This window comes from Alligator mississippiensis, chromosome 1, assembly GCF_030867095.1.
Source record: "Alligator mississippiensis isolate rAllMis1 chromosome 1, rAllMis1, whole genome shotgun sequence".
NCBI lineage: Eukaryota > Metazoa > Chordata > Crocodylia > Alligatoridae > Alligator > Alligator mississippiensis.
The window spans coordinates 442,875,110-442,891,055 of NC_081824.1; the positions used below are offsets into that span (position 1 = coordinate 442,875,110).

General features: G+C 45.9%; 1 protein-coding gene across 6 annotated transcripts in view; it reads right to left on the reverse strand.

Moving 5' to 3' along the window:
* Positions 1-2,548: 2,548 nt before the first annotated feature.
* ARHGAP42 (Rho GTPase activating protein 42) overlaps positions 2,549-15,946 on the reverse strand; it is a 338,856-nt gene continuing 325,458 nt past the window's right edge. For 4 of the 6 annotated variants that reach the window (XM_019482041.2, XM_006274137.4, XM_019482038.2 and 1 more), the window contains 2 exons: positions 9,745-9,824; positions 2,549-9,570 (listed from right to left, as the gene is read on the reverse strand). In XM_019482041.2, the coding sequence (XP_019337586.1) occupies positions 9,482-9,570; positions 9,745-9,824 (169 nt within the window). In that variant the 3' untranslated portion in view covers positions 2,549-9,481. The remainder of the gene's footprint in view (positions 9,571-9,744; positions 9,825-15,946) is intronic. The other 2 variants (XM_019482040.2, XM_019482039.2) reach the window with 2 other exon arrangements.

The following is a 15,946-nucleotide window of genomic DNA, read 5'->3' on the forward strand; positions in this document are numbered from 1 at the left end:
CTGTGTTGACAGTTGGGTGTGGGGCATGTTGTTGGAGACTGGGTGGACCAACACCAGGCAGAAGCTGCCTCTGTGGCCCACTGAGCAGGACCCAGCATTGTAGGTTGGAGGGGGTGAGGAAGCGTGGTGCTGCTGCTGCTGGAAGCCAGCGTGTGGTACCAAGGTGAGGTGCCACCAGCAACCCCAGCAACAGCGGGGCTGGCAGCTGCTCCAGCTCATGTGGGCAGCAGTAGAGCAAACCTGGGCCCAGCCAGGGAGGAGGAGGAGGAAGGGATGCATGTGGCACTTCCCTGCCCCAGGCTGGGCCTCCCACGCCACAGCAGATGGCCTGGCCACAACCCCCCACCCACTCAGGCAGCGTCTCCTGGCTGCCTTGCCTCCATCTCTAAGAGCATGGACACTGGCCCTCAGTGCTGCTGGCCTGACCACACAACTCCCTGCCACCCCTGAAGGACCGCCCCCCCCACTGTCTTCTCTTGCTGGAGGGACAGGCACCACTGGGCTGGCCTAAGAAAAACAGAGAGCTGGGCTTGCCAGCAGCACCAAGTGCTGCCCCTGCCCCATCACAGTCATGGTGCCCGGACACCTCCCCCAAGTGCCAGCAGGCACCTATGCTGTTACAGGCACACACACAGACTCCCACACACATCCCCCTCATTAACCCCTGCCACAGACATATGCCCAACACACAGCCCCCCCGGATGGTCCCCAAAGCCCTGACCCTCAACCCCCCCCCCATCCTATTGACTTACCACCAGTATCCAGCTGCCAGAGCTGCTCCCACTACCCTGCCTGGCTGCATTGCTAGCTACATGTGTGTGTGCATGCACACATACATGGTGCCTCCTGCCTCCAATTGCCATTCTGCTGCTCCCCTCCAAGCCCCAAGCTGAAACTTTTACAGCCTGCAAGGGGAAATCCATGGTTTCCCGCTTCAGAGGGGAAAATCTGAGATTTTCTCCTTTAAAGGGAAAAATCTGGGTTTTTCCATGAGAAATGGAAAGCCCAGATCCCTGCTTATGATACATACTCACTTTCTCACTTAGGCCCCTGCTACATGTTACATATGTTATTCAATTAACTAGTTAATCTCACAATAAATTTAGACTGGCCACATGTGCAAAGTAAGACTAACCACAAGTGCAAATTATCATACAATTAACTGGCTAATTGGACAATATATTTAGACCAGCCACACATGCAAAGTAATTACCACACAATAAAAATGACTATCCAGCTATAAAAAGAGCCAATCAGCTATAAAGCTAGTGCTTGAAAATGTGTAACAACTCTACAGCTGGTTTCTATCCACCTTTCATTTGAACATGTAGCAGACCCCTTTGTGTCATAGTAGAATGGGGTCTATTTTATGAATTGACTGATAAGCCAGTTAAATTTTGAAGGTGAACTCTAATATTCATGAAAATTAGGGTTGGAAGGGACCTCAGGAGGTCATCTAATCCAACCGCCTGCTCCAAGGAGGACCAGCCCCAAATAGATCATCCCAGCTAAGGCTTTGTCTAGCTGGGTCTTAAAAACCTCCAAGGAGAGAGTCCACAACCTCTCTAGGCAGGACCATCCCTAGGGGTGTGCGGGGCCTGGGGCATATCAACCTGTGTGGCTGGTGGGTGGTGAGTGGGGGTGGGGGGAGGTGGCAGTGAGCGGCCAGACTGCGGAGCCGGAGGTGCATGGCAGCCGCAGCACAGCTGGCAGCATGTAGCAGCTACGGCAGAGCTGGTGGCACATGGCAGCCATGGGAGGGTTTGAATGGCACTGTCCGTGGAGCCCACCAAAGCGTGGGGTTTGGGGCAGTCACCCCAATTTACCCCCCATTAGGGATGGTCCTGTCTCTAGGTAACCTGTTCCAGTGTTTCACTACCTTCCTAGTGAAAAACTTTTTCCTAATATCTAACCTAAACTTCCCTTGCTGCAACTTGACCATTGCTCCTTGTTCTGTCATCTGCCACCACTGAGAACAAGGTATTTGAAGGCTGCTAATAAGCTAGTCTTGCCACTCTGACATGATAGTATTGGGATAGAATTTTGCAATAATAACCACTTCTGAGTCCAGGTGATGTGGGGTGTATTTCTCAAACACATAATTTGGTAAGCAATCTTTATTAATTTACCAAGAATCACAGAAGCATATAAATGAATTATTTGATAAAATAAAAGAAATATTTTAAGCATATACCGAACATACAAATGCGGTCTTGTCATTCATTTTCCTAAACAATACTCAGCTAAAGGATGTAATTGTCCAAAGGCATTTTTAGAAATATGGTCCCTGCTATGTGAACTAGTTAATATAATGACAGATTTAAAATATCATAAATACATGTTTATGTTTTCAAAATATAGGTGATGTTATAAGATACACCAATGTGTTGGCTATATAAAAAGAAACACCTCTGTAGCATTATTTATTTTAAAAAATGCCAAAATATGGGTATTTGAAGACTTGGCAAAGAGAATGGACTCAACAGGATAAATCTCAGTAAGAGATGTACGTACAAGACAAAAAGAAACAGAATGAAAAGAAACCATGTGTGGACAGGCTTTTTATTTTAAAAAATATTTCTTAAATTCATTAAATACAGTGTAAAATACAGCACAGGTACTTTTGAAAGTCAGTTTATGAATATTGTGTCAGTTATTTGTAGGTGTACACACACACACACACACACACACACACACACACACACAGAGTGCAGATAATTATTGAAACCATACTACAAAATAAACAAAAAGTTCAGGTAGATAATTTATTAACAGTAACTTTTTAAATATATTTTACTTTCCTGTGTTATTGACTGCATATAAAGTCTTGGTCTTAAAATACATTATAGTATATAAGAATTCTATAAACTCTAGTACCTCCAAAATAAACATCATAAATATAATTCAGAAAACACAAATGTCTGGCCTGCTAAACCACCCTCGCCTTTGCTATAATCCAAACTGTTGGAGGGCTGGAAGGATTTTGAAATCTTGACCACGAGTACAAAAGATTATGACAACTCCCAACACAACACACGCAGGAAGCTCTGCCACCAAACCACTTTCAGCTAAGATATCCAATGGACAAAGCACCATATGCTACAATTAAAACATGAAGGCCAGTTAAATAGGCTATGAAATACTGCCACATACAGGACAAGAGAAACTATGATACTATCTTCAACAACTGAGAGTCAGTATTATAGCATTGGTCACAGCACCCAAGTATTTAAAAAAAATGTGGCAAGCCATTTTGATTAGCCTGGATAACAGTCTGGTCACAAGACTAATTTTTGCCTGAGTAATGTCTGGAGGGGCATTAGGATTAGCAGTCAAAAGGGTAGTATGAGTTGAGGAAATACAGCAATCATCAGGGGCATATCTACAGTCTGATCCCTGGCACCGGACTGTTTCAGGGAATGCTGATATAAAGTAAATCAGTTGATAGAAGTTCTGAAAATAATATTAAACCAGATTAGAGCCCCTACTGTCAGGCAGAACTTCTAACTCATCTCACTGGAGACTCCTCTGACTACGGATGGACTGCTGCTAGTTAGGTAAAGGAGATACTCAGAACAGTATGCTTGGGGGTTTAATTATTTTTTCTGATACAATCTGATTAAGCAGAAAAGTAGTGCCAGGCACATACGTGTAACTAGAAAAGCAAATTATTGTGGTGCCATAATGCTATTTTGTTCTTGTAATTATTCTATTCTGCACTGCAGATATTTGGACCTTATTCCCCCAACTGAAGGCTCCATTCCTAAAGGAAATATTAAAATGATTCTACTTACAGGCAAAGAACTGAGAATATCATGGGAAAATGTATAAAAGGAATAACAAGTTGCTTATTATGATCTGGAATTAACTTTCATCATCAATTCTGTGCATCATTTTCTCAAGTATTTTCTCTAACAATACATTTATAGATTACCAAGGGACATGGATGATAACTGTGGTTTAATTTAAAAGTCAGGTTACATAGTATGCTAAATTCCAAAATGTCACACGAACATTTTAACACTGGTCTTGTAGAAATGACATCGAAGAAACAATTTTTCATCATAATGTTAGAGAACTGACAAAACAAAATGTGAACATACTTTACGCTTGTGTCATACAGCATAACAATTATCATCCTATTAATCTGATTTTCTTTTTGATAAAATATGTACCAAATAGTTTGGCAACAACAAAGCCTACATTGTTAATTGTAGAAAGTGTGCATACAGCCACATGTCTTTCAGTGACATACAGAAGCAATCATCGCTGTCTATAAATACTTGAGAGACACCTTAGCAAAATCACTACCTCTCGACTGGAAAGGGAATATGGACATTTACCACAAGCTTCTCTTGCTTACAAAAGATTGTTTAAAAAAAATAATTTTACAGTTTTTTCTACTTCTTTGTTTACAACTATCAAGGTGTTTGGGGCAGGATTGAGAATATCCCCACCACACAAGCCCATGTGCCACATCTCCCTCCAGTCTGGTCCCTCTAGACACTACTGCCCTCTTCATTCCCAGTTTTACTGCTGCTCCTGGTTGATATCATCTTGCACATCTAGGTGGAGCTGGCATCCTCAACAAAACTGAACACAAAGAAACTGCCCACTTCATGCATCAAAGGAAGCTAAAACAATCCCTGCATAAAAATCACTAATCTTGTCCAGGCAAAGTATTCCTCAGGGGTACCTTGTAACAAATAACAGGTATTAGATCATATCAGGTAGAAATGTGGTTCTTGGGTTGGCTACATCCTTTTAAAACTATATTCACAGACCCCTGTGTACAAGACACCTTTGCACTGTAGCCGGCTGAGGAAGAGAAGGGAGTGGCTCACACAATTCATAGGCTGAAGGGAAAATGCTGATCTTCCTCACTTCCCCTCAAAAGCTTACAATGAAGTTTACTCTTCAGGGCAGTATAGAAATATTAATCTTCAAGCAATTGATTGATATGTGAGGGTAGGAAATCAGAGCTCAAGGAGTGGCCTCCCCCAACTAGTGCACCCCTCTACAGGGGCTAGCCACCGTCTAGCTGACGACTGCTCCATGCTAGAGTCACTGGCTGTTCTAGTTTCCTAAGCACAGTCCATTCTCCCATTCCATCGCTTCTCCTTGGGACCCTCAGGCAGAGCAAGCCAGTTGTCACTCCAGCAACCACAAGTTCATGCCTTTAGGCAAAACAGAACATGGGATAAGTTAAAATTTCAGTGGTTAGTTACCAAAAGAAAAACCTTGGAGCTCTGACTTGAGCAAAGTGCTTACTAGAGTTGAGGGTAGGAAAGGTTCTTTGGGTAAATGTGATATCTTTTATTAGACCAACTAAATAGTTGGGAAAAAATGTTTTCTTTGCAAGCTTTCAGGTACAAACACCCTCCTTCAGGCATAAAGATAGTTTGGTGGTGCTGTGTGTTCTCGTGGATGGAGTAAAACCAATATGCAAAACACAGGTCAGTGAAAATGCAAATGCATGGCAGTGAGGATCAGAGATGATGGGAGACAATAGGTGTGAGACAGGTAGGCAGGGGGAGAAAAAGCGGGGAATACTGACTGGGTGACAGAATGTAGCTGGTAAAATGTAGAGAGGTTACCTGGGGTCACTGGATGGGAGGCAGCTTATATACTGGAGTTGATGGGAGTTTTTTTCCCAGTGCAAAAAGCCTTAAGGACTGCAAAATGTGATGTGCTAAGTGGGAACTTGCTTTCTGCTTTATCTCTCATGCTGCTATCAAGCAAGTACATCAGGGTACTGTATTTGACTGTGCAGTGCAAGAAGATGCACCTTGGAATTACCTTTTAAAACACCATGAGGAGGACACTTTCTTCATAGGATGAGCTGAAACCTTCCTTACAATGAACTGGGATACTATGAAATTCCTTAGTAAAGCAGAACAAATGAGTCAAATAATGTTGGGTCACTGAATACATGTTGTCATGGATGCAGCAGTCCATCCTCCCTTTTAAGCTGAGCTCTATGTACTATGTATTTGAAGCTGGCAGGGAGCCTCTGTCTGTGGCACACAGGAGATACTTAGACTTCAGCGTAGGACTGTTCTGCCTGTACTCCCTGCCGATCTCCGTCCAACACTTAAACTTGTGCACAGAAGGCACTATGTAAACTTTTGCCACCAGCCTGAACTTCAGCAGTAAAGCTGCTTGAGAAAGTGACTTTGTGTAAGCAATGTCCATTACATTATGCAGAAGGCAGGTTCAGAAGCAAGCAGAGGCTGCATAAACATGTTCAAATAGTCTGAGAGTTCTCCCAAGGTTTGTTTTCCTGGTAGAAAAGCTTACTCGGAGACCCCTAAAAAGCTGAGAGCTTGTGGTGCTGATGCTGCGCAGCCAGGGAGCCCTCATGCATACATCACAATGTGCACTGCCTGTTCCCTCAGTGTGTCTAGAGAAAGATGACAGCCTGATTGGCTGACCCAGATTGTTCAGACTCAGCCTGTTTCCCTGTAGCATACTGTGGGGATTGTGGAGGGGGTGTATTCTGTCCCTTGCTTGGCTGGGGCAGTAGACTCCAGCCAAAGTGAAATACTGTCTCCCAGGGAGGCAGGGAGGAAGCAGCAACGCACCCTGGGATGCTAGAGGACTGTGCTGTGGCTTCCCCCAGAATGTGTACAGACATTCACTGTCCCAGGTGAAACTATCCCAGAAGCAATTTAACCATAGTTGTTTTCTGATTATTTTGCTCCTACAGAGGTCATTTTTGCACTGGGAGAAATATCCTGAACATCTGTATATCCCTAGTTTTTCTTGGGAGAGCAGCAACTCTCTCAGGTGAAACTGTAGATGGCGAGAGAAACACTTCTCCCAAATGTCTTTATACTTTGTCTTATACGGCAACGTGTTGGAAAATTTGGACCTGATTCAAGGTTTGACAGTTTTCTGCTCCATTAAGGCTCTTAACTACCCTGGCAGAAAGTAGCACCTACTGCCCAAGTAAATAGAGGTTCAATATATCAAATATTGCCATTCAAGACACTGCTATCAGTCATTAAGCCTGCACGAGAGTAAAATTGTCCTGTAGCACTAAAAATGTTGAGCTCAGCCACAAGGTGTTAATGTGGGAGTGAAAAACATTTGCTTGAATAGCACGTGTTATTCAAGTACCATAATCAAGAGTTAGTCCCAAATTTGCAAATTGCTTAAATTCACACTGAAGTAACATAAGTATATATGCAAGTATAATTTGCACAGGCTTCAAAGTAGGTTGAGGAAAAGGTGTACTGACTCCCCAAGAATGGGGCCCACCAAGTTAGTAGGTCTACTGAGTGATTGGGAATGTCCAAACTCAGTGGGAGATGCATCAATAAGGACTTCAGAACTAGACTCTAAGGTATTTATTTTAGTGCATTTCTGACTTGGACATCTGTTCATATTCCTCCCTGCAACGATTTTATGACTTGCTCCTTATTCTCCTTTTATGGACTGTTATTCTTCAATGGACTAGGTCAGCCAATTCACAGCTTATAATAGCATTTTTATTAACACATCATTTTTATTGGTGGGAAAATGTATGCAAAATGTATTGCTAGTAATATATAAAATGGATCCCTTTTAAATTCTAGCATGGGTAATCAATGGATATCAATGCCAAGTAATTTTACTACCACACTTCATGTGAAAGGAAAGGATTTTTTTTAAGGGTGATATCTTTTATTGGACCAACTGCATTATTAGAATAAAGTTGGACAAGCTTTTGAATGCAATGCATCATGCATTCCTCATCAGATCTAATGAACCTGATGAAGAATACATTGCTTTCAAAAGCTTGTCTAACTTTATTCCAACCAAGCAGTTGGTCCAATAAAAGATATCACCTTAAAAAAAAATCCTTCCTTCTTGTGTAATTACTAGACCACCACAATATAACACTACTCTAACAAAGGGGTGTCAAATATAGGACCTATGGGCCAGATCTAGTGCCTGGCGGTGCCTATGGGTTTTAGAATAGCCAACAGGTTGCATGTGAAGCATAATGGATGGCTCCATGAGCTGCCAGCTTCAGCTCGCATCCTGGAGCAGTGGAGCAGCTGCCACATAGAGCGCAGCCCCGGAGCAGCTGTGTGCCACTCTGGGGCTATGCTGCATGCAGTGGCCTCACAGCCCCATGGCTGCTGCTCCAGTGTATGCAGCACACTTCCATGATGGTGGCTCTAGGGCTGTGCAGCAAAGCTCGGCAACAGCCGCTGTATACAGTACAGCCCTCAAAGTGGCTGAAGCAGGACTGGGCTGCATAGGCATTCACTCCAGCCACTGCAAGACATGCACTGGATCTGAATGCAGGTCCTGTCTGTGGGTCCAGACTGGCCCATGGACAGGTGCTGCACCACTCATTCAGCCCACGTGGTTGGATGAGTTTCACAGCCCTGCTCTAAGCCTTCCACTAGCATGTTTTCAAACTATGGCCAATTGTTAAATGGAAGTCAGAGGAAATTCCAAATTTATCTAATATCACACACTTTGAATAGCTAGATGGAGCTTTCAGAATTCATAGCTTAAAAAGTTAGCTACTTCCCAGATCATTTGGGGAAAAGCTAAATGTAACAAGTAGAAGTGAGATTCAGATGTATTTCAAATTTTAGATTTATTGTCCTTCTTTGGTGCTAACCATAAATGTTTTCAAATAATGTTAGTATCAGAATTTTATTGCTTTGTGTATTTCAGTTTTTAGACAAGCTGAGAATGCCCTAGGGAAGATGGGTGCTATAAATATAATTTATTATTAATATATAATTATATTGATGAAAGAAAGAAAGACATAAAAATTCTGTGTGGTGCTCAAATGAAATAACAATCCAAACAAAATCACATTTTGGAGGAGCACTTAAGGCTTTGTCAGTGTACAACCTAATCCGGTTCTCAATTATATAAATTATTTACAAATTAGCATGCGTATATTGTAACTTCGTTGTATAACACAAGTTCAAAACCTTGCTTTAAGAACAAAGTAACTCATTCCTTGAAATGACTAAGACCAATGTCCAAATCAAGTTTCCTAGTAGAGAAACACATCATAACAGAAATAAGTCTTACATTATGAAAACATTGTAAGTATTTTACACGTTAAAATATGTGACGGTAAAAATTTCCAGAGTGCATTGCCTGTAAATTTTATACTGGTCTGGTTAAATCTCAGGCCCCAAATGGTTTGCAGCTAATGACATGTTTTTTGATGTTATTGCTGTAACGTTCCTTATCTGCAAAAGAAGACCAGAACAACCTTTTTGTGAACAGCTGAAGTTATTTAAACAGAGTACCATCTTTAGCACAAAGAAACCCTGTTAACTATTTCTTTATGTCCTGTTCTATTCATAGGGAGCAATATAATGTGGAGTTACAGAATTTGAAGGAAATATACTACTCTTGACTAACAGGCTGATCCCCATATCTGTGTCAGATAAAGATCATAGTGTTTATTATTTGTTACCATGGATACCATGAAGATACTGCTGTCCACTAAAGTATATTAGAGGAAGACAACGTAATTCTCAGGAACTAGCCCTGTTTTGCCTTCATAGGTTGCTTTTAACCAGCCTGGTTCCACGGATGGGTACACTGCAAAAAAACATTTTTTTAAATTAACAATTATCAACTCTATTGGATCGACAACATCAGACTGATAATGAGAGTGAAAATGGGAAACAAAGTGACATTTCTTTGTTTTTATCTCAGAGATCAGTTTAGTTTAGCATTCTCTATAAAGAAGAGCATTGTTTAAACATTTCTTACCATTAGAAAATATTGCCCCCTGTGGGAAGGAAAGCTCATGACTATGCTCAGCCTTGCAGGAATACATGGCTTTGGCTTGTCTGAAAGATCAAAATAAAAGGCGGTTACAAACAAGATAACGGGGGGAGCAAGAGAGAGGAGAATCTGTGATAGGAAAACTGCTCGGATATGACTGTACATGGGGTTGGGAGGCATCTGGTGGGGGGCAGGCAATAGGACAGGCAGCGGCAAGTGCGGGGCACATGGCGGGGTGGGCAGGCAGTGAGAGAGTGGGCAAAAGCACAGATGGGGGCAAAGGATTAGGTTCTGGCCTTTGATGCCCTCTTGCTGCTTTCCTTGCCACAATGGAGGGGGGCGGGGGGGGGGAAGGAGAGAGAGAGAGTGGCAGGCATCAATTGAAGATGACCCTCCAGTAATTACATTCTACCCATGGAAAAGTATAAAGTATAAAAATATATAATATTCCATGTATAGAAACTAATTATTGGGTGGGGGTCCTCTTAAATTTTAAGTAGTCTTGGATTCAGGTAAATATGGTAATATACTCAAGACTTCAAGTAGTAAAAGCGTTCCCCTTTAGGATGCTATCAGAGAGTATCAGTGGATATTTCTTCCCCAAGGAGGACATGATCTGTTACAGATTTTAATATTTTGACATTTTGTGTGTGTGTGTGTGTGTGTGTATGAAATAATCTCCTCTGCCTTTCTTTTCATGGAACTAAAATGACAAAGACAACATGACACATTAAATTAAGGATAACGCAACTTATACACAGAGGACTATTCTCCCCCAGCCTGTGAGCAGCTAACATGATACAGGCTGATGTGGAAGGGAAGTTGGGGTATTCTCTTTCCATCTCAGTATCCATTTTGGGACTAGTCACTAACTGGCACAATGCCCCAGATGAGCAGAGCCATATTCATAGCATCTCACTGTCATAGCTTCAGTCACTATGGCTAGGTACAGATGTTACACCTACCTTGCTTAAGCAGCCAGAAAGCACTCTAAAGCCATAACTGAACAGATGGTCATGGCTCTTAAGTGCTTTAAAGATGGCGATTCATGCTCTAAATTAACCATAGACAATTAGGGTTCGAAGGGACCTCAGGAAGTCATATAGTCCAACCCCCTGCTCAAACCAGGACCAGCCCCAACTAGATCATCCCAGCCAAGGCTTTGTCTAGCCAGGTCTTACACACCTCCAAGGATGGAGATTCTACAACCTCTCTGGGTTACCTGTTTCAGTGTTTTACTACCCTCCTAGTTAGAAAGCTTTTCTTAATATCCAGTCTAAACTTCCTTTGCTACAACTTGAAACTATTGGTCCTTGTTCTGTCATCTGTCACCACTGAGAACAGTCCAGCTCCATCTTCTTTGGAACAACCCTTCAGGTAGTTAAAGGCTGCTGTTAAATCCCCCTCAGTCTTCTCTTCTGCAGACTAACTAATCCCCGTTCCACCAGCCTCTCCTCAGAAGTCACGTGCCCCAGCCCCCTCACCATTTTTGTTGCCCTCTGCCGGACTCTCTCCTATTTGTCTTCATCCTTTCTGCAGTGGGGTCCCAAAACTGAATACAGTACTCCAGATGTGGCCTAACCAGTGCTGAACAGAGGGGAATAATCACTTCCCTGGAACTACTGGCAACACCTAGTGTCACGGCGGGGTCCTTCAGGAGGGCCGTGATCTCCTTGAGGTCCCTCGCTCCATGTCAGGCCGGCCCAAGGCACCCTCTAGTTCTCGCCCGCCACGTCTTGCTGGAATATGATTGGGAGGCTGCCTTGTGTCTTCCCTGGGCACGGCTACTCGGGACCTCTGTCCCCACGGTTCTTCCGGACCCCCCTGGGGGTCTCCCGATATGGTGGGCGTTCCCTGGACACCCTAGCCTTATGGGCTATGCGTGGCTCCTACCAGCCCCTAATACCACGCCCCAAGCCTCGCAGATGTAATAGACGTTGGTATGTCTGCACACCCGCTTCCCGGGCCTCCTCTATGATATAGCCCACTCTGGGCTTTCTCTAGTACCCAGCCTCTTACTGGGACTCTCGTCTAGCCCACTCTGGACCTTCCCTGATGGTGTGGTCCCGCTCAGGGACCCTCTAGCGTGCCTCCGGTCCTACGGGCCAACTGCATCGGTGCCCTCTCTGACCCTGGCTCACCGCGCTCCTACTCCCTGTATTCTCGGGGGCAACCGCAGCGCCCTGCCCCAGTCTGAGGGGTGTTGCTGCACTAGCCTGCGGCCGGGCTCGCTATGCCCGTCTTGGTTTCCTCAGCATCGCCCTGCTCTAGGGCTCCTCAGCATCGCCCTGCTCTAGGGCTCCTCAGCATCGCCCTGCTCTAGGGCTGCTCAATAATACAATGTGCCGCTCCCCCTCTTTGGGGCTCGCCGTGCCCCCACGGGGCTTCTCAGTAATACAAAGTGGCACTCCCCCTCTTTGTGGCTCGCTGTGCCCACACTGGGCTGGGGCACCACACACTCTCTGGGGTCCCTATGAGGACACTGTGCCCTCTTATGAGGCCTCCTCCAACCCCTACAGCCTTACCCAAACCTCCGGGTGTAATATCACAACGTCAAAGCAAAACCACAAGCCCCTAGGCTGTAACCCAAATGCAAGCTCAAGCCGTCTGGCTGTAACTCAAACCCGAAGCCCTATGGCCATAACAACCTTGCTCCATATGACCATGGTACTTGCTGCTAGGCTCCTTTCCACATTCTCACTCCCAGAGCTCCTGCCTCCCAGGCTGCTGGCAGAGAACTGCTAGCCTGGCTTCAGCCCTGGGCTTTATAAGGGCCAGGCCCTGCCCCCTTCTGGCCAGCTGGCTCCCCTTAGTTGCTCCAGCAACCCGCAGCTGTGCTCAATTGGCTCTGCCAGGGCTCTCTCCCTGGCAGTTTCTCCTCTCTAGGAGCAGGCACCAGGGTGCCCTGCAACACACCTCCCCCCTTAAGATCAAACTCACCGAGGAAGATCTTCATTCTTGTTACATTGAGTTTGACTCAGCGGCTCTTCTCGGCCTCTCTTCCCACACCCGGCATTTTCTACACCCCTGGCGGAGGTTTTAAGGCGCCCCCTGCTCGCCTTTTCCCCAGGGTGCACCGTGTGGGATTTTTCGGGAGTTACCCTGCCAAAGGTAGTCCCCCCACACTAGCTTCTCCCTGGTAGGGTGCTACTCAGGCCTCTCTCTCATTCTTTTTCACAGCCTTTACCCTGTGGAGCCAAAGCCCCCTCTCTCTTGCTGGGAGAGCTGTTTTCTGCTACATGGGGTGTCCTGCCCCTCTTCTTCCATCTAGATCCCCGGTCTCCTTCTGCACGTCCCTTGTAACACTCCCTCCTTCCTGAGGTTTCTTGCCTGTCTACAAGTATTCCCCACAGATCCCACTGTTTCTTCAATGCCTTCTGGGCATCCTTTTCTTCCCAAAACTCTATTTTCCCCCAGCTGGTGGGTCTTCCTCTAGGTCCTTTATAGATCTTTACGTAGGCCACGCCACCGATTCTAGCTTCCACAAGCCTTCTCAAAATCTACCACTGGGTTAGCCCGGGGAGGTTATTAACATAGACACAGGGCCTGCTTCCACCCCTTGGCTCTTCCCCGGATTGGATTACCTGGGCTATGGGTGGACCTTCGGCCCTTCTAATTCGACCTGCCGTCTGGTTCCGTTTTGGTCCCTGTTGCTGTGCAGGGCTAGATACCTCCATCTTAGGGTGGAGCTTGAGACCTCTCTCTCCTCCCCCCTTAAGTCCCTTGGGGTTTTGGCCCCTCCAGTCTGTCCCAGGCCTTTGTACCTCTCTTGTCCTTAGAGGTTCTACTGCTTCCTCTCTTTTGGAAGATGCCTCTTGCTTGTTATATGTTCGAGCTTGGGCCATCTCAGATTTCTGATCTCTCTGGTTAATGTGTCCCCCCTTCTGAGTACGAGCAAAATTATTGGGGTCACCTTTCTCCTTTCTTCCACAGACCCAGTCCCTCTCTTGTCCAGTTACCGTCTTTTCCTTGCCTACCTCCATGGGTCGATGCTGTTTTGGCACTGCTAATACTCCATGGTCATGCCTGCCGGCCATCCCCTCTAATCTTTCCTTCAGATTCTTCATATCCTCAGCGTACTGATTTGTCCACTGGCTCCATATCTGGTTTAGACACTCCATAACTATGGAGACAATCTCTTCTCTCCTTCCCGTGGGGTCTGCCTCCGGGAATACTTACCTCTTTACATTCTTTCCCAGCTGTTCTGGTCCCCTCTCCTCTTTAGGGTTTTCTGTGCTCATTTCCTCGGGCCGCTCTTGATTACACAGCCCCTGCTTCTGGAGAACCAGAGCAATCTCAATCGCTCTTTCTGCTCTTGTTAAGGCCTCTTGCAAGCTTTTACTCTCTTGCAAGTGCTCCTCGCATCTGCCTTTAGCCTCAATCAGGTGTTCTTCTAACTGTCTGCTTATTCCAGTTAGCTTTTCCCTCTGTGCCTGGACAGCCTGCCCTAGTTGCTGCTCATTCTCTTGCTGTAACCTTGCCTCTCTGACTGTACTTTCTCTTAGTAGGGCCTTCAGGGACTGTGTCTCTTCCTCTAAGGCCTGTACCTGTTGTCTTGAGGTTTGTATCTGCTGCTGTAGCTGCTCTCTCTCAGTGTCGGTTGCTGCCTCTTTAACCAACCTCTCTTCTAGAAGGGCCTTAAGGTGCTGTACCTGGTCTTCCAGGAAGTCGTTTTCCGCTTCCGCGGTCTGCAGCTGAGACTGCAGCTTCATGTGCTCTGCTGCTTTATCCTCCAGGTGGGTTTTAAGGGCCCGTATCTGTTCTTCACAGAGGTCTTTTTCCACTGCCCCTTTTTCCAAATGGGCCCGCAACTCTTCAGTCTCTCTCAGCTTGGTCTCTAATTCTTTCTCTCCCCTTTGACACTGGGCCTACAGCTTTATATGCTCCTCTATTTTGGCTTTCATCTCAGCCTCAAGAGACTGCTTCTGTGCTTCTAAAGCCTCCTGCCTGGCTGTATACTCTTTCACTCTCTCCATTTCTCTTATTATCACTTTCCTGGTTTCTTCTACCTGGGCGTGATCCTCTGCCAGCTTCTCTCTAAGCTTCACAACCAAGCGTTCAGCCTGTTCAGATCTCTCCCGCCAGATTCCCACTTCTCACGCATGGTCTCTATCTGCTCTGCTTGGTCACGGATCTCCTCCTGGAGGGCTGCTATGAGGTTCTTGGATACCTCTAGCCATTGCCTCACTTCTTTTTGTTCCCCCGTCTGGCCTGTATCAGGCTCTGGGGATTTCTTCTCCCATGCTGCCATCCGTTTCTGCATCTCTCGGAGTTTCTCCTCCCGCTGCCTACTTCTCTTAGTCTCCTCTGCCACGAGCCGTTCTATTGCTTGGGTCCTCTCTGCCTCTGCTGCCAATAGGCGCCTAATCTCTTTGGAGCCTTCCTTCTTTCTGGGTTGTCCCCGCAGTTCTAAAGTAGCCACTTTGGCCTCGGCTTGCTCTTTTTGTGACTGAGCTATCTCTAGCTCCCATTCTACTCATTCAATATTTTCTTCGAGCTCATTCACCCGTAACAGCCACTCAAAATTCTCTCATTTCAGGCTTTCTATATCGTCTATTCCTGCCATGGTTAAACCTTTTTTTCCTTTCTCCAGACCTGACCCAACGTCTTCCCTGTTATACCTTTCGACAAGCAGCCTTTCCTTTGATCTGGACTTGCCTCTCAAGCCCCTCACTCTCACTGCCTTGTCTTTCGGTATGTCCTGTCCTAGCCCTAAGGTTCGTTTTCCCTTCTCAGGGACACGGGTTCTTTCCCCGTGCACGGCCACTTCCCGGCCAATGCACCAGTGTCACGGCGGGGTCCTTCAGGAGGGCCGTGATCTCCTTGAGGTCCCTCGCTCTGTGTCAGGCCGGCCCAAGGCACCCTCTAGTTCTCGCCCGCCATGTCTTGCTGGAATATGATTGGGAGGCTGCCTTGTGTCTTCCCTGGGCATGGCTACTCGGGACCTCTGTCCCCACGGTTCTTCCGGACCCCCCTGGGGGTCTCCCGATATGGTGGGTGTTCCCCGGACAACCTAGCCTTATAGGCTATGCATGGCTCCTACCTGCCCCTAATACCACGCCCCAAGCCTCGCAGATGTAAAAGACATTGGTATGTCTGCACACCCGCTTCCTGGGCCTCCTCTATGATCTAGCCCACTCTGGGCTTTCTCTAGTACCCAGCCTCTTACTGGGACTCTCATCTAGCC